At 41.5% G+C, this 24,663-nt stretch overlaps 1 protein-coding gene and 1 pseudogene across 1 annotated transcript in view; one reads left to right on the plus strand and one right to left on the minus strand.

Annotated features, from left to right (window-relative positions):
- Positions 1 to 24,663, plus strand: part of SLC35F3 (solute carrier family 35 member F3) — a 152,050-nt gene that overhangs the window by 108,599 nt on the left and 18,788 nt on the right. The window contains exon 3 of the mRNA XM_061404848.1: positions 24,405 to 24,624. Within this exon, the coding sequence (XP_061260832.1) occupies positions 24,405 to 24,624 (220 nt within the window). The remainder of the gene's footprint in view (positions 1 to 24,404; positions 24,625 to 24,663) is intronic.
- On the minus strand, positions 5,075 to 24,147 carry LOC133240228 (dnaJ homolog subfamily B member 13-like; annotated as a pseudogene).

A 24,663-nucleotide genomic window follows, 5' to 3' on the forward strand; every position in this document is an offset into this window, starting at 1 on the left:
TCGAACTCCCAATGCAGGGGACTCAGGGTCAGTCCCTGTTCAGGGAACTCGATCCCACGTGCAGCAACTAGGACCTGCCACAGCCAAATAAATACTTTTTTAAAGAATCTAGTGCATCAGTCAGTTCAGTTCAGTTCAGTCGCTCAGTCGTGTCGGACTCCTTGCGACCCCATGAATCGCAGCACGCCAGGCCTCCCTGTCCATCACCAACTCCCGGAGTTCACTGAGACTCACGTCCATCGAGTCAGTGATGCCATAGATGTGATCAAAATTCAATGAGTCAGCATATGGGGAAAAAAGAGGGGAAATGGTTAAGATGGTACCTTTTGTTAACTGGATTTTACCATGGTTTTTAACTTTTTTTAAAGAAATAAAGCAAACAGAGGAGGGAGAGAGAGAGAGACAGCATGAAACTTGGGATCCAAACTTAGCTGCACCTGATAATCATTTGGAAATTTTTAAAAATACAGCACAGTCTCATTTTAATGCAAATTTGCAGTAACAAAATACAGGTATGACTAATGTTTCATTTATGCATAAAATTTCAAATAATGTGACTCCCTTGAGATTTTTAAAGTTAAACAAGAATCACAGTTTCAACTAGGAGGGAACAAGGGAACTATAAATGCCAGGTGGCAGTGTTAACATGAGTTGCAAACAGAAACATGGTGCTACTGTGGGAAAATACATCAAGAAATACACATTTTGCATTATGGCATGCTGTCAGGAATGTCACCCTCATGTAAACTGCACCATCTCTACTGAATCCTAGGCCCCTCGAGGAACAGTACAATTGGACATGTTTAGAGATGAATCCAAGCAGTTTGTATTTTTAAAAGCTCCCTGAGATTTCTAAGACTGATGGTGTGTGCATCAATGCTTGAAAATCAATGGTCCTCCAGAAAGGAATAAGCACATTCATTCAGTTAAAAAAATTTATTTACACATATTATGGGCTAAGTTCTAGGGATATAAAATGAAGCAGAAATATAATGACCACATGGATCTTACATTCTAGTGAAGAAGTCAGGTGATTAAATAAGCAGTTACAATAAAGGATCCTACACCTATGATGTAGGACTTCCCTTGTGGCTCAGATGGTAAAGCATCTGCCTACAATGTAGGAGACCCAGGTTCAATTCCTGGGTTGGGAAGGTCCTCTGGAGAAGGAAATGGCAATCCACTCCAGTACTCTTGCCTGGAAAATCCCATGGATGGAGGAACATGGTAGGCTACAGTCCATGGGGTCACAAAGAGTTGGACATGACTGAGCGACTTCACTTCTACACCTATGATGAGGCTTCCAGGTCATTGGAAACATACATCAGGCACTTCATTGAAGAGGGTGTATGAGCTGATACCCAGTGGTTGGAAAGAAACCACCTAACGAAGGAGGAAGAGTATTTCGAGGGAATAGAGAATCCAATGAGACTCAGAGCAGAATAAAGAGCATTGAAGCCAAGTGACCGAAATGAGTTCAAAGTGGCTTAAATTCTGAGTAGCGAAGGCAAAGTGACGGGTAAAGCTATGGGATGGGCAGAGGCCAGTTCAGGACAGACCTGGTAAGCCTGTGGGGAGCTTGGCCCTCATCCTAAATAAAAGTGAGGGAAAAGAAGGATCTCTGATTGTAGCATGGAGTGTGGAATGGGTTGAATTGGAGCAGAGGCAACTGTGAAGACAAGCTCCCAGCAGCCGTGGTCCAGTTGAGAAGGAACAGAGGCAAGTGTGGTCACAACAATAAGAAACTTAGGAGAAATAAACCTTGGTGATGAATTAGATGTGAAAGGGGAAAAGGAGATGTTAAGAGCCATTCCCAAGTGTCTAGCAATTGTGATACCTTATGGTGATTATACAGTGGAAGTGACAATCAGATTCAAGGGGTTAGATCTGATAAGAGTGCCTGAAGAACTATGGACAGAGGGTCATGACATTGTACAGGAGGCAGTAATCAAGACCATCCCTCAAAAAAGGAAATGCAAAAAGGCAAAATGGTTGTCTGAGGCCTTACAAATAGCTGAGAAAAGAAGAGAAGTGAAAGGCACAGGAGAAAACAAAAGATATGCCCATTTGAATGCAGAGTTCCAAAGAATAGCAAGGAGAGATAACAAAGCCTTCCTCAGCAATCAATGTGAATAAATAGATGAAGACAATAAAATGGGAAAGTCTAGCGATCTCTTCAAGAAAGTTAAGAGATACCAAGGGAACATTTCATGCAAAGATGAGCACAATAAAGGACAGAAATGGTATGGACCTGACAGAAGCAGAAAATATTAAGAAGTGGGGGCAAGAATACACAGAAGAACTGTACAAAAAAGATCTTCATGACCTAGATAACCACGATGGTGTGATCACTGACCTAGAGCCAGACATCCTGGAATGGGAAGTGGGCCTTAGGAAGCATCACTATGAACAAAGCTAGTGGAGGTGATGGAATTCCAGTTGAGCTATTTCAGATCCTGAAAGATGATGCTGTGAAAGTGTTGCACTCAATATGCCAGCAAATTTGGAAAACTCAGCAGTGGCCACAGGACTGGAAAAGTTCAGTTTTCATTTCAATCCCAGAGAAAGGCAATGCCAAAGAATATTCAAACTACCGTACAATTGCACTCATCTCACAAGCTAGCAAAGTAATCCTCAAAATTTTCCAAGCTAGGCTTTAACAGTATGTGAACTGAGAATTTCCAGATGTTCAAACTGGATTTAGAAAAGGCAGAGGAACAAGAGATCAAATTGCCAACCAGAAAAACATCTACTTTTGCTTTATTGACTACACCAAAGCTTTTGACTGTGTGGATCATAATAAACTGTGGAAAATTTTTAAAGAGATGGGAATACCAGACCACCTGACCTGCCTCCTAAGAAACCTGTATGCAGGTCAAAAAGCAACAGTTAGAATTGAACATGAAACAACAGATGGGTTCGAAACCAGGAAAGGAGTACATCAAGGCTGTATATTGTCACCCTGCTTATTTAACTTATATGCAGAGTACATGACGCAAAATGCTGGACTGGATGAAGCACAAGCTGGAATCAAGATTGCTGGGAGAAATCTCAATAACCTCAGATATGCAGATAACACCACCCTTATGGCAGAAAGCAACGAAGAACTAAAGAGACTCGTAATGAAAGTGAAAGAGGAGAGTGAGAAAGTTGGCTTTAAACTCAACATTCAGAAAACTAAGATCATGGCATCCAGTCCCATCACTTCATGGCAAATAGATGGGGAAGCAATGGAAATAGTGACAGACTTTATTTTGGGGGGCTCCAAAATCACTGCAGATGGTGACTGCAGCCATGAAATTAAAAGATACTTGCTCCTTGGGAGAAAAGCTCTGACCAACCTAGACAGCATATTAAAAAAGAGACATTACTTTACCAACAAAAGTCTGTCTAGTCAAAGCTATGGTTTTTCCAGTAGTCATATATGGATGTGAGAGTTGGACTATAAAGAAAACAGAGTGCTGAAGAATTGATGCTTTTGAACTGTGGTGTTAGAGAAGACTCTTGAGAGTCCCTTGGACTTCAAGAATATCTAACCAGTTGATCCTAAAGGAAATCAGTCCTGAATATTCATTGGAAGGACTGATGCTGAAGCTGAAACTCCAGTACTTGGGCTGCCTGATGCAAAGAACCGACTCATGTGAAAAGACCCTGATGTTGGGAAAGATTGAAGGCAGGAGAAGAAGGGGATAACAGAGGATGAGATGGTTGGATGGGATCACCGATGCAATGGACATGAGTTTGAGGGAGCTCCGGGAGTTTGTGATGGACAGAGAGGCCTGGCGTGCTGCAGTCCATGGGGTCACAAAGAGTCGGACACAACTAAGAGACTGAACTGAACTGACTATGGTGATTGAACATTTAGGGGAAAGATGGAGCATTCATTAGGAAAGGCTGAACATTCAGCGTCTGGTGTCCAGGATGCGGATGGTACCAGATTGGAGAAGTTTCTTCACTAGACAGTGACTGGCTGGCCTTTGAACCTTGATTGTAGATGAGATTGCTTCAGTCATTGTCTGCAGGGTAATAAGAGAGTGGACTAGAAGAGAACCCTGGAAGGTACCAAGGAAGCCTTGGGAGGGTGTGGAGAGGTGGGAGGAAGCCCAGAGGAGTGTGCTGAGTTGGAAGCCAAGAAGGGTGTTTCAGGGAGGAACAGTCAGTGATGGTTTCCAAGAGTAAGATGAAGACCTGAAAGTGCCTATTTGATTCAGCAACAGAAGGTCTCTGGTAACCGATCTAGGGGTTTGGGTGAGTGGTGGGAGCAGACACTGAATTAGGGTGAGCTGAGGGTGAGAGAGGTGGTCATGGGGGACATGAGTGCCATGACTCTTCTAAAAGCTTGGCTCTGAAAGAGGGCTGGAGAGAGGGAAAGGGGTTGATGAGATGCTTGCTCTTGCTTTAGGTGGGGGAGCATTTTGTTAATATTAAGCTTGGTGAGGCTTCAGTTCAGTTCAGTTCAGTCCAGTCGCTCAGTTGTGTCCAACTCTTTGGGACCCCATGAATCACAGCATGCCAGGCCTCCCTGTCCATCACCAACTCCCGGAGTTCACTCAAACTCATGACCATCGAGTCGGTGATGCCATCCAGCCATCTCATCCTCCGTTGTCCCCTTCTCCTCCTGCCCCCAATCCCTCCCAGCATCAGATGGTGAGGCTTAGACATGTTTAATGGTGATGGAAAGGATCCAGAAGAGAAAGGGGGCCATTGGGAGTGTTCACTGAGGAGTGAGCCCAGGCTGCAGTTCAGTCGAACTTGAACTTGGGAGCATCACTTAATCTGTCTGAGTTATAGCATCTTTTTTTTTAAAAGGAAAAAAGAAACACTTTATTTCCTTAAATATAAAGGGACAGAGAGGCCTGGCGTGCTGCACTCCATGGGGTCGCAGAGTCAAACATGACTTAGCGACTGAACAACAACAAAAACTTCATTGTGTCAGTTTAAAAGTTCCATGAGGATACCATCCCACCCTCATGTCATGTCTGTGCCGTGGGCTGGCTCCACTGCACACCTGAGGCTGAGCTGGTCAGGCCCAGCTAGCCTTCACCTCCCCTGCTCCAGGCCCAGTCCACCAGAGTCAGGTCAGCAGTGCCTGGCACAGCATCTCTTTCTGCTGGGGTGTGAGACAGGTAGGGAACTGGCTGGCGCAGAAAATGAAGACATCCCCCTTCTTCATGGGGTTCTCTGGCAACATCCCCTTACCTGGCACCTTCTTGTAGCCCTTGGGGTGGACAGTGTTACTGGCGGGGATGTTGAGCAGACAGTCATCTAGGGTCTTCACCTCCACAGAGTAGTGGGTCAGAGCCTTACTCAAGGAGATGGAGATCACAAAGAAGAGGTTGTCGTTCTCCCTGTGGAAGCAAGGGTGCATTTTCTCCTTTATGATAAGATGATGTCAGCTGAGATGATGTTGGGATTCTGGTCCTCTTCCTTCTCGAAGGTGATACACGTGCCCTGCCTTCAACCAGGCTTTACGTCATCCATGAGGATCTCGTCCCTGATGGTAGAGGAGTACCCATCCTCGTTCAGCACTCTTTGGGAGCTCTTAATTTTCTGAGTTCAGTCAAAGAACAGAGTAGGTTTTCTCTCTATCTATGGTTTTCAAACTGCACCCCTCAGAGCTGTCTCAGGACACTCATCATGGCAGCTTCAGCCACAGCAACCTCTCATGTGTTTTCAAACAGTTTTTAGTTTTTAGCAACTTAATACTGATACATGTACATATCTTGGAAAAGCAAAATAACTGTAAAAGAATTATCATAAAAATAGCAACTCCTGCTCCACACCTGCTCACTCTCAGTCACTCCCAGTTCTTATGGATATTTATGACAGTTAGATGCATTGATTTCTGTTAGACCCCATCCCCTCTTCACCTGAGTCTGTTCTCTCATAATGCTATCCCAGTTTTTGGCTAATTATAAATGGGCAAATTTAACTCATTGACTGTCTCCTTTTACCAGGAACTCTGGTTTCTCCTGCCAGCAGTATTTGCCTGTTTTTATTGCCTTTACCTTGATTTCCATTAATGCTTGCTATTTTTTTGAAAATGTTCCACCACCTCGAAAATCTGTCAGCATGTTCCCTGTGCTGATTTAATGAGGAGCCTCCCCTCCCAGGGCCTCTGTGACTCCCTGGTCTGCCATCCCAGGACCAGTGTTCAGTCCTGCCTGTGTTGAAGCCTGTTCCCTGCTTCCCTGTCTTCCTCTTGCTTGGTTTACACCCTGGTTTTAATGTAACCCATCCTTCTGTAGCTTGCAAGACCGTGTTTTGAGCACTGCCTAACTGAGGATATGTCTATTTCATTCTCACATTTGATGGATGGATGGTTGGCTGATTTTAGAATTCTGACTTGAAAAATATTTTTCTTGAAAAATTGTTAAGGCCATTATTGCCTGGCTGTCTGATGCTATTATGATTTCCTATCCTTTAGCCCCAGGGCTTCCCTGATATCTCAGTTGGTAAAGAATCCTCCTTTAATGCAGGAGACCCCAGTTCAATTCCTGGGCTGGGAAGTTCCCCTAGATAAGGGATAGGCTACCCACTCCAGTATTCTTGGGCTTCCCTTGTGGCTCAGCTGGTAAAGAATTCATCTTCAATGTGGGAGACCTGGGTTCAATCCCTGGGTTGGGAAGATCTCCTGGAGAAGGGAACAGCTACTCACTCCAGTATTCTGGAATGCTGTATTAGTTTCAGGTATATGGGCTTCCCAGGAGGCACAGTGGTAGAGAATCTACCTCCCAGTGCGGGAGGCACAAGAGACTTTGGTTCTATCCCTGGGTCTGGAAGATCCCCTGGAGAAGAAAATGGCAACCCACTCCAGTATTCTTGCCTAGAAAATTCCATGGACAGAGGAGCCTGGTGGGTTACAGTCCATGGGGTCTCAAAGAGTCAGACACTGAGTCAGACTGACTGAGAGTCAGACTGAGCAATTGAGCTCATCCTTTGGCCAGTTTTATTTCTCTAGGGAGCCTTAAGTCTTATCTTTATCCCTTTTTTGCCACAAGTATATGCCTTGTCATGGTTTTTCATTCATTTTGCTTGGTACTTGATCAGCCTTTTCATTATGAAGACTCACATCCTATAGTTCCAAAAAACTTTCTTGAATTATTTATTTTGTAATTTCCTCCATTTCATTTTGTCCATTTTCTCTTTCTAATGTTCTTTTCAGTTCAATATTAGACCTTCTAGCTTGACCTTCTCATTTTATCTTTTTTTTTTCTTTGTTTTTCTCTCTCACTCTCTCCCACTCCTCGAGATTAATCAACTTTATATTCTAACTCTTCTGTTAATTTTTTTAATCGTTTTTTTTCTTTTTTTAAAAAATTTTATTTTTAAACTTTACAAATTGTATTAGTTTTGCCAAATATCAAAATGAATCTGCCACAGGTATACATGTGTTCCCCATCCTGAACCCTCCTCCCTCCTCCCTCCCCATACCATCCCTCTGGGTCGTCCCAGTGCACTAGCCCCAAGCATCCAGTATCGTGCATTGAACCTGGACTGGCAACTCATTTCATGCATGATATTATACATGTTTCAATGCCATTCTCCCAAATCTTCCCACCCTCTCCCTCTGCAACAGAATCCATAAGACTGTTCTATACATCAGTGTCTCTTTTGCTGTCTCGTACACAGGGTTATTGTTACCATCTTTCTAAATTCCATATATACGTGTTAGTATACTGTATTGGTGTTTTTCTTTCTGGCTTACTTCACTCTGTATAATAGGCTCCAGTTTCATCCACCTCATTAGAACTGATTCAAATGTATTCTTTTTAATGGCTGAGTAATACTCCATTGTGTATATGTACCACAGCTTTCTTATCCATTCATCTGCTGATGGACATCTAGGTTGCTTCCATGTCCTGGCTATTATAAACAGTGCTGAGATGAACACTGGGGTACACATGTCTATTTCCCTTCTGGTTTCCTCAGTGTGTATGCCCAGCAGTGGGATTGCTGGATCATAAGGCAGTTCTATTTCCAGTTTTTAAGGAATCTCCACACTGTTCTCCATAGTGGCTGTACTAGTTTGCATTCCCACCAACAGAGTAAGAGGGTTCCCTTTTCTCCACACCCTCTCCAGCATTTATTGCTTGTAGACTTTTGGATCACAGCCATTCTGACTGGTGTGAAATGGTACCTCATAGTGGTTTTGATTTGCATTTCTCTGATAATGAGTGATGTTGAGCATCTTTTCATGTGTTTGTTAGCCATCTGTATGTCTTCTTTGGAGAAATGTCTATTTAGTTCTTTGGCCCATTTTTTGATTGGGTCATTTATTTTTCTGGAGTTGAGCTGTAGGAGTTGCTTGTATATTTTTGAGATTAGTTGTTTGTCAGTTGCTTCATTTGCTATTATTTTCTCCCATTCTGAAGGCTGCCTTTTCACCTTACTAATAGTTTCCTTTGATGTGCAGAAGCTTTTAAGGTTAATTAGGTCCCATTTGTTTATTTTTGCTTTTATTTCCAATATTCTGGGAGGTGGGTCATAGAGGATCCTGCTGTGATGTATGTCAGAGAGTGTTTTGCCTATGTTCTCCTCCAGGAGTTTTATAGTTTCTGGTCTTACGTTGAGATCTTTAATCCATTTTGAGTTTATTTTTGTGTATGGTGTTAGAAAGTGTTCTAGTTTCATTCTTTTACAAGTGGTTGACCAGATTTCCCAGCACCACTTGTTAAAGAGATTGTCTTTAATCCACTGTATATTCTTGCCTCCTTTGTCAAAGATAAGGTGTCCATATGTGCGTGGATTTATCTCTGGGCTTTCTATTTTGTTCCATTGATCTATATTTCTGTCTTTGTGCCAGTACCATACTGTCTTGATAACTGTGGTTTTGTAGTAGAGCCTGAAGTCAGGTAGGTTGATTCCTCCAGTTCCATTCTTCTTTCTCAAGATAGCTTTGGGTATTCGAGGTTTTTTGTATTTCCATACAAATTGTGAAATTATTTGTTCTAGGTCTGTGAAGAATACTATTGGTAGCTTGATAGGGATTGCATTGAATCTATAAATTGCTTTGGGTAGTATACTCATTTTCACTATATTGATTCTTCCAATCCATGAACATGGCATATTTCTCCATCTATTAGTGTCCTCTTTGATTTCTTTCACCAGTGTTTTATAGTTTTCTATGTATAGGTCTTTAGTTTCTCTAGGTAGATATATTCCTAAGTATTTTATTCTTTCCGTTGCAATGGTGAATGGAATTGTTTCCTTAATTTCTCTTTCTGTTTTCTCATTATTAGTGTATAGGAATGCAAGGGATTTCTGTGTGTTGATTTTATATCCTGCAACTCTACTATAATCATTGATTAATTCTAGCAATTTTCTGGTGGAGTCTTTAGGGTTTTCTATGTAGAGGATCATGTCATCTGAAATAGTGAGTTTTACTTCTTCTTTTCCAATTTGGATTCCTTTTATTTCTTTTTCTGCTCTGATTGCTGTGGCCAAAACTTCCAAAACTATGTTGAACAGTAATGGTGAAAGTGGGCACCCTTGTCTTGTTCCTGACTTTAGAGGGAATGCCTTCAATTTTTCACCATTGAGGATAATATTTGCTGTGGGTTTGTCATATATAGCTTTTATTATGTTGAGGTATGTTCCTTCTATTCCTGCTTTCTGGAGAGTTTTTATCATAAATCGATGTTGAATTTTGTCAAAGGCTTTCTCTGCATCTATTGAGATAATCATATGGTTTTTATTTTTCAATTTGTTAATGTGGTGTATTACATTGATTGATTTGTGGATATTGAAGAATCCTTGCATCCCTGGGATAAAGCCCACTTGGTCATGATGTATGATCTTTTTAATGTGTTGTTGCATTCTGATTGCTAGAATTTTGTTAAGGATTTTTGCATCTATGTTCATCAGTGATATTGGCCTGTAGTTTTCTTTTTTTGTTGGATCTTTGTCAGGTTTTAGTATTAGGATGATGGTGGCCTCATAGAATGAGTTTGGAAGTTTACCTTCCTCTGCAATTTTCTGGAAGAGTTTGAGCAGGATAGGTGTTAGCTCTTCTCTAAATTTTTGGTAGAATTCAGCTGTGAAGCCGTCTGGACCTGGGCTTTTGTTTGCTGGAAGATTTTTGATTATGGTTTCAATTTCCGTGCTTGTGATGGGTCTGTTAAGATTTTCTATTTCTCGCAATCCCTATCAAGCTACCAACAGTATTCTTCACAGAGCTAGAACAAATAATTTCACAATTTGTATGGAAATACAAAAAACCTCGAGTAGCCAAAGCGATCCTGAGAAAGAAGAATGGAACTGGAGGAATCAACTTACCTGACTTCAGGCTCTACTACAAAGCCACAGTTATCAAGACAGTATGGTACTGGCACAAAGACAGAAATATTGATCAATGGAATAAAATAGAAAGCCCAGAGATAAATCCACGCACATATGGACACCTTATCTTCGACAAAGGAGGCAAGAATATACAATGGATTAAAGACAATCTCTTTAACAAGTGGTGCTGGGAAATCTGGTCAACCACTTGTAAAAGAATGAAACTGGACCACTTTCTAACACCATACACAAAAATAAACTCAAAATGGATTAAAGATCTAAACGTAAGACCAGAAACTATAAAACTCCTAGAGGAGAACATAGGCAAAACACTCTCCGACATACATCACAGCAGGATCCTCTATGACCCACCTCCCAGAATATTGGAAATAAAAGCAAAAATAAACAAATGGGACCTAATTAACCTTAAAAGCTTCTGCACATCAAAGGGAACTATTAGCAAGGTGAAAAGACAGCCTTCAGAATGGGAGAAAATAATAGCAAATGAAGCAACCGACAAACAACTAATCTCAAAAATATACAAGCAACTCCTACAGCTCAACTCCAGAAAAATAAACGACCCAATCAAAAAATGGGCCAAAGAACTAAATAGACATTTCTCCAAAGAAGACATACAGATGGCTAACAAACACATGAAAAGATGCTCAACATCACTCATTATCAGAGAAATGCAAATCAAAACCACTATGAGGTACCATTTCACACCAGTCAGAATGGCTGCGATCCAAAAGTCTACAAATAATAAATGCTGGAGAGGGTGTGGAGAAAAGGGAACCCTCTTACTCTGTTGGTGGGAATGCAAACTAGTACAGCCACTATGGAGAACAGTGTGGAGATTCCTTAAAAAACTGGAAATAGAACTGCCTTATGATCCAGCAACCCCACTGCTGGGCATACACACTGAGGAAACCAGAAGGGAAAGAGACACGTGTACCCCAATGTTCATCGCAGCACTGTTTATAATAGCCAAGACGTGGAAGCAACCTAGATGTCCATCAGCAGATGAATGGATAAGAAAGCTGTGGTACATATACACAATGGAGTATTACTCAGCCATTAAAAAGAATACATTTGAATCAGTTCTAATGAGGTGGATGAAACTGGAGCCTATTATACAGAGTGAAGTAAGCCAGAAGGAAAAACTTAAATACAGTATACTAACGCATATATATGGAATTTAGAAAGATGGTAACAATAACCCGGTGTACGAGACAGCAAAAGAGACACTGATGTATAGAACAGTCTTATGGACTCTGTGGGAGAGGGAGAGGGTGGGAAGATGTGGGAGAATGGCAATGAAACATGTAAAATATCATGTAGGAAACGAGTTGCCAGTCCAGGTTCGATGCATGATGCTGGATGCTTGGGGCTGGTGCACTGGGACGGCCCAGAGGGATGGTATGGGGAGGGAGGAGGGAGGAGGGTTCGGGATGGGGAACACATGTATACCTGTGGAGGATTCATTTTGATGTTTGGCAAAACTAATACAATTATGTAAAGTTTAAAAATAAAATAAAATTGGAAGAATAAAAAAAAAAAAAAAGATTTTCTATTTCTTCCTGGTCGAGTTTTGGAAAGTTGTACTTTTCTAAGAATTTGTCCATTTCTTCCACGTTGTCCATTTTATTGACATATAATTGTTGATAGTAGTCTCTTATGATCCTTTGTATTTCTGTGTTGTCTGTTGTGATCTCTCCATTTTCATTTCTAATTTTATTGATTTGATTTTTCTCCCTTTGTTTCTTGATGAGTCTGGCTAATGGTTTGTCAATTTTATTTATCCTTTCAAAGAACCAGCTTTTGGCTTTGTTGATTTTTGCTATGGTCTCTTTGTTTCTTTTGCATTTATTTCTGCCCTAATTTTTAAGATTTCTTTCCTTCTACTAACCCTGGGGTTCTTCATTTCTTCCTTTTCTAGTTGCTTTAGGTGTAGAGTTAGGTTATTTATTTGACTTTTTTCTTGTTTCTTGAGGTATGCCTGTATTGCTATGAACTTTCCCCTTAGGACTGCTTTTACAGTGTCCCACAGGTTTTGGGTTGTTGTGTTTTCATTTTCATTCATTTCTATGCAAATTTTGATTTCTTTTTTGATTTCTTCTGTGATTTGTTGGTTATTCAGCAGCGTGTTGTTCAGGCTCCATATGTTGGTATTTTTAATAGTTTTTCTCCTGTAATTGAGATCTAATCTTACTGCATTGTGGTCAGAAAAGATGCTTGGAATGATTTCTATTTTTTTGAGTTTACCAAGGCTAGATTTATGGCCCAGGATGTGATCTATCCTGGAGAAGGTTCCATGTGTGCCTGAGAAAAAGGTGAAATTCATTGTTTTGGGATGAAATGTCCTATAGATATCAATTAGGTCTAACTGGTCTATTGTATCGTTTAAAGTTTGTGTTTCCTTGTTAATTTTCTGTTTAGTTGATCTATCCATAGGTGTGAGTGGGGTATTAAAGTCTCCCGCTATTATTGTGTTATTGTTAATTTCTCCTTTCATACTTGTTAGCATTTGTCTTACATACTGTGGTGCTCCCGTGTTGGGTGCATATATATTTATAATTGTTATATCTTCTTCTTGGATTGATCCTTTGATCATTATGTAGTGACCCTCTTTGTCTTTTTTCACAGCCTTTGTTTTAAAGTCTATTTTATCTGATATGAGTATTGCTACTCCTGCTTTCTTTTGGTCCCTATTTGCATGGAAAATCTTTTTCCAGCCCTTCACTTTCAGTCTGTATGTGTCCCCTGTTTTGAGGTGGGTCTCTTGTAGACAACATATGTAGGGGTCTTGTTTTTGTATCCATTCAGCCAGTCTTTGTCTTTTGGTTGGGGCATTCAACCCATTTACGTTTAAGGTAATTACTGATAAGTATGATCCTGTTGCCATTTACTTTATTGTTTTGGGTTCGAATTTATACACCGTTTTTGTGTTTCCTGTCTAGAGAATATCCTTTAGTATTTGTTGGAGAGCTGGTTTGGTGGTGCTGAATTCTCTCAGCTTTTGCTTGTCTGAAAAGCTTTTGATTTCTCCTTCATACTTGAATGAGATCCTTGCTGGGTACAATAATCTGGGCTGTAGGTTATTTTCTTTCTTCATTTTAAGTATGTCTTGCCATTCCCTCCTGGCTTGAAGAGTTTCTATTGAAAAATCAGCTGTTATCCTTATGGGAATTCCCTTGTGTGTTATTTGTTGTTTTTCCCTTGCTGCTTTTAATATTTGTTCTTTGTGTTTGATCTTTGTTAATTTGATTAATATGTGTCTTGGGGTGTTTCGCCTTGGGTTTATCCTGTTTGGGACTCTCTGGGTTTCTTGGACTTGGGTGATTATTTCCTTCCCCATTTTAGGGAAGTTTTCAACTATTATCTCCTCAAGTATTTTCTCATGGTCTTTCTTTTTGTCTTCTTCTTCTGGGACACCTATGATTCGAATGTTGTAGCGTTTAATATTGTCCTGGAGGTCTCTGAGATTGTCCTCATTTCTTTTAATTCGTTTTTCTTTTATCCTCTCTGATTCATTTATTTCTGCCATTTTATCTTCTAATTCACTAATCCTATCTTCTGCCTCTGTTATTCTGCTATTTGTTGCCTCCAGAGTGTTTTTAATTTCATTTATTGCATTATTCATTATATATTGACTCTTTTTTATTTCTTCTAGGTCCTTGTTAAACCTTTCTTGCATCTTCTCAATCCTTGTCTCCAGGCTATTTATCTGTGATTCCATTTTGATTTCAAGATTTTGGATCAATTTCACTATCATTATTTGGAATTCTTTATCAGGTAGATTCCCTATCTCTTCCTCTTTTGTTTGGTTTGGTGGGCATTTATCCTGTTCTTTTATCTGCTGGGTATTCCTCTGTCTCTTCATCTTGTTTAAATTGCTGATTTTGGGGTGTCCTTTCTGTATTCTGGCAGTTTGTGGAGTTCTCTTTATTGTGGCATTTCCTTGCTGTGTGTGGGTTTGTACAGGTGGCTTGTCAAGGTTTCTTGGTTAGAGAAGCTTGTGTCGGTGTTCTGGTGGGTGGAGCTGGATTTCTTCTCTCTGGAGTGCAATGAAATGTCCAGTAATGAGTTATGAGATGTCTATGGTTTTGGGGTGACTTGGGGCAGCCTGTATCTTGAAGCTCAGGGCTGTGTTCCTTTGTTGCTGGAGAATTTGCTTGATATGTCTTGCCCTGGAACTTGTTGGCCCTTGTGTGGTGCTTGGTTTCAGTGTTGGTATGGAGGCGTTTGATGAGCTCCTGTCAATTAATGTTCCTTGGAGTCAGGAGTTCCCTGGAGTCAGGGTTTGGATTTAAGCCTCCTGCTTCCAGTTATTGGTCTTATTTTTACAGTAGTTTCAAAACTTCTCCTTCTATACAGCACCAATGATAAAACATCTACGTTAAAGATGAAAAGTTTCTCTACCGTGAGGGTCACCCAGAGAGGTTCACAGCGTTACATGGAGAAGAGAAGAGGGAGGAGGGAGTTAGAGGTGACCCGAATGAGATGAGGTGGAATCAATTGTGGAGACAGTGGGGTAGCCAGTAATCACTTCCTTATGTGCACTCCACAACTGGACCACTCAGAGATGTTCACGGAGTTATACAGAGAAGAGAAGACGGAGGAAGGAGACAGAGGTGGCCAGAAGGATAAAAGGGGGAAATGAAAAGGAGGGAGACAGATCCAGCCAGTAATCAGTTCCCTAAGTGTTCTCCACCGTCTGGAACACACAGAAATTCACAGAGTTGGGTAGAGTAGAGAGGGGTTAGGGAGGAGACACAGGCGACCTGGTGGAGAAAAAGGAGAGTCCAAAGGGAGGGAGAGCAGTCAAGCCAGTAATCTCGTTCCCTAGTGAAAAATGGGTACTGAAGATTGGGTTCTTAAAGGTACAAAATTGGTAACAAATACATAAAAGCAAAAATTAAAAATCTAGAGTAGAGTTTGGAATTTTAAAAATATGATGTTAAAGAAAAGAAGAAGGAAAAGAAAGAGAGAAAAAATGAACAAACAGAAACAAACAAGGTCGTGAAAATTATAAAGAAAAAATAAGTACAAAATTGATAACTAATACCAAAAAGCAAAAGTTAAAAATCTAGAGTAGAGTTTGGAATTTCAAAAATACAATGTTAAAAAAAAAGAAGAAGAAAAAGAAAGAGAGAAAAAACAAACAAACAAAAACAAACAATGTCACAAAAATTATAAAGAAAATACAGGTACAAAATTGATATCAAATGCCAAAAAGCATAAATTAAAAATCTAGATTAGAGTTTGGAATTTCAGATATACAATGTTATATAAAAGAAGAAGAGAAAGAAACAGAGAAAAAAAAAGTCACAGAAATTATAAAAAAAACTATAGGTACAAAATTGATAACAAATACCAAAAAGCTAAAATTAAAAATCTAGAGTAGAGCTTGGAATTTCAAAAATACAATGTTAAAGAAAAGAAGAAGGAAAAAAAAAAAAAAACGAGGTCAAAAAATTATAAAAAATATATATATGAAGTTTGCTAAAAAAATAGGGTCTTTTTTTTTGCAAAGTAATAGGTTATAAAAGTGAAAATTAAAGGAATAATAGAGGACTTAAATTTTTTTTTTAATTTAAAAAAAAAGAAAGAATGATCGTAAAAATAGTAAAAATATATTGAGGGCTTTCTCTGGTTTTGTTGTGAGTATTGTGGGTTCAGCTCATTTTTGGCTAGTTCCTTGGTCCAGCTTTTATTTCTCAAGATCTATAGGCCCCTTCCTATGTAGTCGGTAGTAACCACAGGGTTTTAATCTATTGCCTGTAGCTTTCAAGGCGTTTCCCTCTGTTATAACTTTTTCTGTTTGCTGGACTCTTCAGTGTCTGGTTTCTGCCCTGACACAAAGGGGATGGTGGAGGACACTTTTTTTTTTTTTTTAGGCTCACTTGTTCAGTCGCACTGTGGGGAGGGAGGGACACTGCAAACAAGTAACACTGGTGTGTGCTCGCAGTGCCTCAGCCACACTGGGTCTGCCCCCACTCACGGCGCGTGTAGCCTCCCTGCCCACACTGCTCAGGCTCTAGGTTGTTCCGCTGGGAACCATCCGTAGCCGGCCCTGGGCTGCCTGCACCTCCTAGGTCCAAGCTGCTCAGATTCGGACACTCGGGTAGTCCTCAGAGGCGCAGACTTGGTTGGGCCTGCGTTTTGTGCCCTTCCCAGGTCCGAGCAGCTCCGGTGATGAGGTGTTTAGCGAGCGCGATTGCTGCGACTTATCGCTTCCCCGCCACTCAGTTATCTAGGTGTACAACCGGTGCACCTTCTCAGGGAGATGTTGACCGTCCAGACCCCCAAGAAGTTTTAGTTAGCAAAGAAGCCTGCTTACAGTTTTATAGATAATGTCTCTCTGGGGCTGCGATTGCCCCCTTCCGGCTCTGGCTGCCTGTCACCGGAGGGGGATGGTCTGTAGCCGGCTATCTCTGTTCAGTCCTTTGTTCTGTGCACGGGCCTGGCGGTGTCTTAGGTTAGGGTTGGCTTTTCGCGTGATAGATATCCCACAGTCTGGTTTGCTAGCCCAGATTATTTCGCTCAGATAGCACTTAGGGTATTCAGGCCAGGTCCTTACTCTAAGCAATGCAGCCTGCGCCACGCCTCCCTGCCCAGCCCCCGCTTGCTAATGGCGTGTGCAGGCGTTTGCGCTGCTTCTCCACTGGGTGAGTTACCATAGGGCTCACAATATGCGGGTTTTAATTGTTTATTTATTTTTTCTCCCTGTTATGTTGCCCTCTGTGCTTCCAAAGCTTGGCACAGATTCGGCAGTGAGAAGGTTTCCTGATGTTTGGAAACTTCTCTCTTTTTAAGACTCCCTTCCAGGGACGGAACTCTGTCCCTCCCTCTTTTGTCTCTTTTTTTGTCTTTTATATTTTTTCCTACCTCCTTTCGAAGAGTTGGGCTGCTTTTCTGGGTGCCTGATGTCCTCTGCAGGCATTCACAAGTTGTTTTGTGGAATTTACTCGGCTTTTAAATGCTCTTTTGATGAATTTGTGGGGGAGAAAGTGTTCTCCCCGTCCTACTCCTCCACCATCTTGGCTCCTCCCACTTCTGTTAATTTTTTAAATGTGGCTACTCTATATTTAATTTGAAAAATTACTGCCATTTTTATAACCATTTATTATTGTGTCACGGATACAATTTCTTCTCTTCTCTCTCTAAGGACGTTACCTCCTCCCTAACCCAAACTGTATGAATCCTAACTATCCTTCAATTTTGTTGTTGTTGTTATTTAGTTGCTAAGTCATGTCCAACTCTTTGTGACCCCCTGAACTATAGCCTTCCAGGATTTTCTGTGCATGGGATTTCCCAGGAAAGAAAATCCTTTTTTTGGATTCCTTAGAATTGGGAAATCCTTATCCAGGGGATCTTCCCGGTCCAGGGATCAAACCTACATCTCCTGCTTGGTAGGCAGATTCATGATCACTGAACCACCTGGAATGCCAACTATCCTTCGAGGTCCAACTCAAAACCTTATCTTTTAGGAGACCTTCTCCAATCAGTCCAACTCTTGCCACTAGATAGGAATTCTATAGCACTATTATATTCCACGCTACTTAATAGGTAATTTTATTTAAACTTGCATTACTTCCTTTTGAGGAATCAGTCTTATCTCCCCAATTTTACCATAATCTTTCAAAAAGAGGGACTATTTACTTGTTTTGTATCAGCTACAGTGCCTTGTCTAGAATTGTGACTATAACAAGTGATAAACAGGTGCTTATTGATTTGACTTAAATGATAAGCCATCCTTATCCCACCAAACCAACCTATCCCGGTGAGAGTTCTTTAAAGAGCACCAAGAACATAGGTATTTTTAAAATTACGTAAGTGTAGAACTTACAGATTTTTATAGCTTTCCCTGTCTTTCACAGTGTTTCAGCTCAGTTCAGCCGCTCAGACGTGTCTGACTCTTTGCGACCCCATGGACTGCAGCACACCAGGCCTCCTTGTCCATCACCAACTCCCAGAGTTTACTCAAACTCATGTCCGTTGAGTCAGTGATGCCATCCAACCATCTCATCCTCTGTCATCCCCTTCTCCTCCAGCCTTCCATCTTTCCCAACATCAGGGTCTTTTCAAATGAGTCAGCTCTTCGCATCAGGTGGCCAAAGTATTGGAGTTTCAGCTTCAGCATCAGTCCTTCCAATGAACACCCAGGACTGATTTCCTTTAGGATGGACTGGTTGGATCTCCTTGCAGTCCAAGGGACTCTCAAGAGTCTTCTCCAACACCACAGTTCAAAAGCATCAATTCTTCGGCACTCAGCTTTCTTTATAGTCCAACTCTCACATCCATATGTGACTGCTGGAAAAACCATAGCTTTGACTAGACAGACCTTTGTTGACAAAGTAATGTCTCTGCTTTTTAATATGCTGTCTAGGTTGGTCATAACTTTCCTCCCAAGGAGTAAGCGTCTTTTAATTTCATGGCTGCAGTCACCATCTGCAGTGATTTTGGAGCCCCAAAAATAAAGTCAGCCACTGTTTCCCCATCTATTTGCCATGAAGTGATGGGACCAGAGGCCATGATCTTAGTTTTCTGAATGTTGTTTCATCTACACCTAATTCAGCAGTGATATTTTAGTGAATTTCTTTTATTAAGTGTTCCTTGAAGCTCTCAACATAAATTTCATAGAAAAGCACAGTCATACTTTTCTCAGTCACACTTCATTGATTTAGGAAATATTTAATTGAATTATGCACTTGAAACAACCAAGAACAGTGGACACAAGCAGGGTTGGAAGCAAACACATTGAAATCTTGGCCAACATGATTTAGGCTGGTAGGACCTGAAGGGCTTGGGTATGCTAAGGAGTAAGTTGCCAGCTTCAGGCCTTTGTCCTGCCAGGAATGAATGGTGTTAGACTGTTGTGTCAGCCAAGTGGAAGCAGTCAAGAGAGTGTCTACTATCCTCTATTCTTGGTGTACCAAGAAGAGGTCTTTGGCAGAAAAGGATTTGTGCTCATCATCTATCTTGGGTTCCTTTCCTATCAAGGGTGTATGTGGGTCATATACCCAAGCCAGCTGACATGGCTTAGTACATAGTCTTTGATCTGAAAACAACTCAGGTTTACTGACTCAGGGGCCAATCATCTTAGTCTCATTTGAACCAAAATCTACCCACCTGATCTGTAATCCCCTGACCATGAATCCTCAAAGGGCCAACAGAGCTCTGCTGGGCCTAGAAATCATGCCTTTTCCATCTCTGAGATGTAGTCCCACTCTGAGTGTGTGCTTAGTCATGTCTGACCTTTGCAACTCCATTGACTGTAGCCCAGAAGTCTTCTCTGTCCTTGGGATTTTCCTGGCAAGAATACTGGAGTGGGTTGCTGTTTCCTACTCCAGGGAATCTTCCCAACCCAGGGATCGAACTGGCATCTCTTGCACCTCCAACACTGGCAGGCAGATTCTTTACCAACGCACCATCTGGGCATTCTCTCCTCCCTACTTCCGATCGGCAGCCTGCACTGTTCATGTTCATTACCCAGCCATACTTGTTCCCCATCTGCCACTTCAACAGCCATTGAACTTCGGATGAGTCAAACATCAATTCTCAGAGAGGAGATATCTGAGTTGACTTTGTATGGCCCCCTGCCACAACATGACTCATTTTTTATAATAGGGGAAACTTGGAAATCCTCCTTGTGTTACATTCCCTTTGGAAGGCTAACCTCTAAGTTTAATTCCAAGGTGTGTGTGCTCAGTCACATCCAACTCTTTGCAACCCTATCGACTGTATCTCGCCAGGCTCCTCTGTCCATAGAATTTCCCAGGCAAGAATATTGGAATGGGTTGCCATTTCCTATTCCAGGGGATCTTCCTGACCCAGGGATCGAACCAGCAACTCTTGCATCTCCTGTTGTAGGAGGCATATTCTTTACCACTGTGCCACCTGGGAAGCCCACTGATATTAATGACATTAAAAAATACTTGTCTTTCCTACTGATCATACTCAAGGGACTGACATCACTTTTTTGTGAGCCTTCATGATCACAAACATGAAGGAAGCTGCCCCTGGTCACCATCCCTGATAAAAGGAAGTGGTTGTTCAATCGCTCAGTCATGTCCAACTCTTTACAATCCCATGCCTGCCTCATACCAGGCTTCCCTGTCCTTCACTATCTCCTGGAGTTTGCTCACATTCATGTCCATTGAGTTGGTGATGCTATCTAACCCATCTCATCCTCTGCCGCCCTCTTCTCCTTTTGCCTTCAGTCTTTGTCAGCATCAGTATTTTTCAATGACTCAACTCTTTGCATCAGGTGGCCAAAGTACTGGTGCTTCAGCTTCAGCATCAATCCTTCCAATGAATCTTCAGAGTTGATTTCCTTTAGAATTGACTGGTTTATCTCCTTGCAGTGCAAGGGACCCTCAAGAGTCTTCTCCAGCACCTCAGTTCAAAAGCATCAATTCTTTGGTGCTCAGCCTCCTTCATGGTCCAACACTCACATTGGTACAAGACTACTGGAAAAGCCATAGTTTTGATTATATAGATCTTTGTCAGCAAAGTGATATCTTTGCTTTTTGTCATAGCTTTCCTTTCAAGAAACAAAGGTCTCTTAATTTCATGGCTGCAGTCACCGTCCGCAGTGATTTTGGAGCCCAAGAAAATAAAATCTGTCACTGATTCCACTTTTTCCCCTTTTATTTTTCATGAAGTGATGGGACTGGATGCCATGATCTTAGTTTTTTGAATGTTGAGTTTTAAGCCAGTTTTTTAACTCTCTTCTTTCACCCTCATCAAGAGGCTCTTTAATTCCTGTTCACTTTCTGCCATAAGGGTGGTATCATCTGCATATCTGAAGTGTTTGATATTTCTCCCAGCAATCTTGATTCCAACTTGTGCTTTATCCAGTCCAGCATTTTGCATAATGTACTCTGCATATAAGTTAAATAAACAGGATGACAATATGGGAGAAATCCCAATAACCTCAGATATGCAGATGACACCACCCTTATGGCAGAAAGTGAAAAGAAACTAAAAAGCCTCTTGATGAAAGTGAAAGAGGAGAGTGAAAAAGTTGGCTTAAAGCTCAACATTCAGAAAACAAAGATCATGGCATCTGGTCCCATCACTTCATGGGAAATAGATGGGGAAACAGTGGAAACAGTGTCAGACTTTATTTTTGGGGGCTCCAAAATCACTGCATATGGTGACTGCAGCCATGAAATTAAAAGATGCTTACTCCTTGGAAGGAAAGTTATGACCAACCTAGATAGCATATTCAAAAGCAGAGACATTACTTTGCCAACAAAGGTCCATCTAGTCAAGGCTATGGTTTTTCCAGTAGTCATGTATGGATGTGAGAGTTGGACTGTGAAGAAAGCTGAGCACTGAAGAATTGATGCTTTTGAACTGTGGTGTTGGAGAAGACTCTTGAGAGTCCCTTGGACTGCAAGGAGATCCAACCAGTCCATCCTAAAGGAAATCAGTCCTGGGTGTTCATTGGAAGGACTGATGCTAAAGCTGAAACTCCAATACTTTGGCCACCTGATTCGAAGAGCTGACTCATTGGAAAAGACTGATGCTGAGAGGGATTGGGGGCAGGAGGAGAAGGGGACGATAGAGAATCAGATTGCTGGATGGCATCACCAACTCAATGGATATGAGTTTGAGTGAACTCCAGGAGTTGGTGATGGACAGGGAGGCCTGGCATGCTGCGATTCACGGGGTCACAAAGAGTCGGACACAACTGAGTGACTGAACTGAACTGAACTGAACTGATACAGCCTTGACGTAGTCCTTTCCCAATTTGGAACCAGTCTGTTGTTCCATGTCTGGTTCTAACTGTTGCTTCTTGACCTGCATACAGGTTTCTCAAGAGACAGGTAAGGTAGTCTGGTATTCCCATTTCTTTAAAAATTTTCCACAATTTATTATGATCCACACAGTCAAAGGCTTTAGCATAATGAATGAAGCAGAAGTATATGTTTTCCTGGAATTCCCTTGCTTTCTCTGTAATCCATTGGATGTTGGCAATTTGATCTATGGTTTCTCTGCCTTTTCTAAACCCAGCTTGTACATCTGGGAGTTCTCTTTTCATATTCTACTGAAGGCTAGCTGAAGGATTTTGAGCATAACCTTACTAGCATGTGAAATGAGCACAATTGTCCGGTAATTTGAACATTTCTTTGGAACTGGAATGAAAACTGACTTTTCCAGTCCTGTGGTTGCTGCTGAGTTTTCCAAATTTGCTGGCATATTGAGTACAGCACTTTAATGCACCATCTTTTAGGATTTGAAATAGCTCAGCTGGAGTTACCATCACCTCCACTAGCTTTGTCTGTAGTGATGTTTCCTAAGGCCCAGTTGACTTTGAACTCCAGAATGTCTGGCTAGCTCTAGGTGAGTGACCACACCATCATAGTTCTCTGGGTTATTAAGATCTTTTTTGTATAGTTCTGTGTATTCTTGCCATCTCTTCTTAACCTCTTCTGCCTCTGTTAGGTCCTTACCATTTCTGCTCTTTATTGTGCCCATTCTTGCATGGAATATTCCTTTGGTATCTCTAATTTTCTTGATTAGATCTCTAGTCTTTCCCATTCTGTTGTTTTCTTCTATTTCCTTGGATTGTTCATTGAAGAAGGCCTTCTTATCTTTCCTTGCTCTTCTCTGGGAAGAAGGAAGACTTTTGCAAATAGGGGCTGGAGAAAAGTGCATGGAAAGTGCAACTGAACTATTGTATGAAAATTAAAGGGCAAACAGAAATATCATGTCAATTAGATGAAAGTTCCGTTCATAGAAAGCCAAAATGGAGTCAATGCAGTTGAAATGGTTTCTCGGTAAATTTAGTGATTTGACTGATTTGCCTGTTGCTGGTTGCCTGTTGCTGAAGCAGCACAGAGTTCAGCAAACAGTGATGAGCTTTCTGTTTCTTCTATGGATGTAATGAACAAAGGCAAGTTGCATTTTAGATTGATGGAAAGAACAATCAAATTAAATTTACAATTGCATCCAATCCCCTTTGACTTTTGTTTTCATTTTTCTCCTTGATTGTGGCATTTTCATGTTATTAATAGGTGGCCTGGGCTGTGGCTGTTCTCCACCTTAGTGTATTTGACTTGTTCTAGTTCCATCTTTTCTCCCCTCCTCACTTGCTGGTATCTGGGCCACACTGGGCCCTGCTGTGAGCTTGGGCTGTGATGGCTATGGGAGCATGTCCTCTCACGTCCCTCTCCTTGGCCTGGCTCATCCAGCCCAGCAGAATGATGCTTTCTGCTCCTGGGCAGGGCAGCGGGCAGCTGTCTGCAGAGCCAGCCACTTAGTCCTCTGTTCACATCCTCTGCCCCCCACCTCCTTCCCTCCATCCACTTCTGCCTGAGCAAGGTTGGCTTTCTTTTTCTCAAGCAGTTTTCCAAATACCAGTGATCCTTCCCCTAGATTCTGGAAAGGTGATGTTGGAAAACGTTTGTCTGCAGGTTTCCTCATCTCCTTCTCTCTTAAGCCACTGAGCTCTTGGATCTGCTCATCCTTCTTGTGATCACCTCTCAGATGACGTAGGGACAGGACCTTCCACATGTGAAATGACCAACTAAAAAGGCCCTCATGGAGAAAATGTACAGTTAACACCATTGATAAAATAGTCAAAATGTATTAGATGTGCCCAAGAAATGAATGCCACTCCCTGATCCCAGAGACAACTTCATTTGGAGGCAAATTTTTTAAAAATATGTTTTGGGGAGCTCTCTTTGAGTGTCCAGGCCCCTGAGAAGTAAGGCCTAGAGACTTCCTGGTCTAGAGACTTCCTTCTTTTACTAACCAAGTAGCAGGATCCCTTAGGTGGTCACCGTGGAACTGGGGCTTCTTCAGATCAAATGGTTCCACCATGACCTTCTCCGAAACCAACCATTCCATACCCAACATGGGCCAAAGGAATCATCCACAGTGGCCAGTCCTTGTGCTGGGAGCCTCGTGCAGTGCTTTCTTCAGTGGACTAGGTCGAAGGGCTTTGGTAGAAAGACGTTGCTAAAATATAATAATAAATAAAAGGACTCCACCCCTTCCTGCATCTGCTAAAAACAAACAAACAAACAAAACTGGGTAGAGGGGGATAAAAATGATCTGTCTCAACCCAAGAATATAATAACACTGCCTCTCTTTCCTTGTTTTAGGGAATGCTGTCGATTTTTTGGAGACAATGGCTTGACTTTGAAGGTGTTTTTTACCAAGGCAGCACCCTTTGGTGTTCTTTGGACACTCACAAACTACCTGTACTTACATGCAATAAAGAAAATAAACACTACGGATGTCTCCGTATTGTTCTGCTGCAACAAAGCTTTTGTGTTCTTGCTCTCATGGATCGTTCTCAGGGACAGGTTCATGGGAGTGAGGGTAAGTTCCTTATTCTCTGTCTTCCTCCCTCACTCAGTC

This window comes from Bos javanicus, chromosome 28 (assembly GCF_032452875.1).
Source record: "Bos javanicus breed banteng chromosome 28, ARS-OSU_banteng_1.0, whole genome shotgun sequence".
Classification (NCBI taxonomy): domain Eukaryota; kingdom Metazoa; phylum Chordata; class Mammalia; order Artiodactyla; family Bovidae; genus Bos; species Bos javanicus.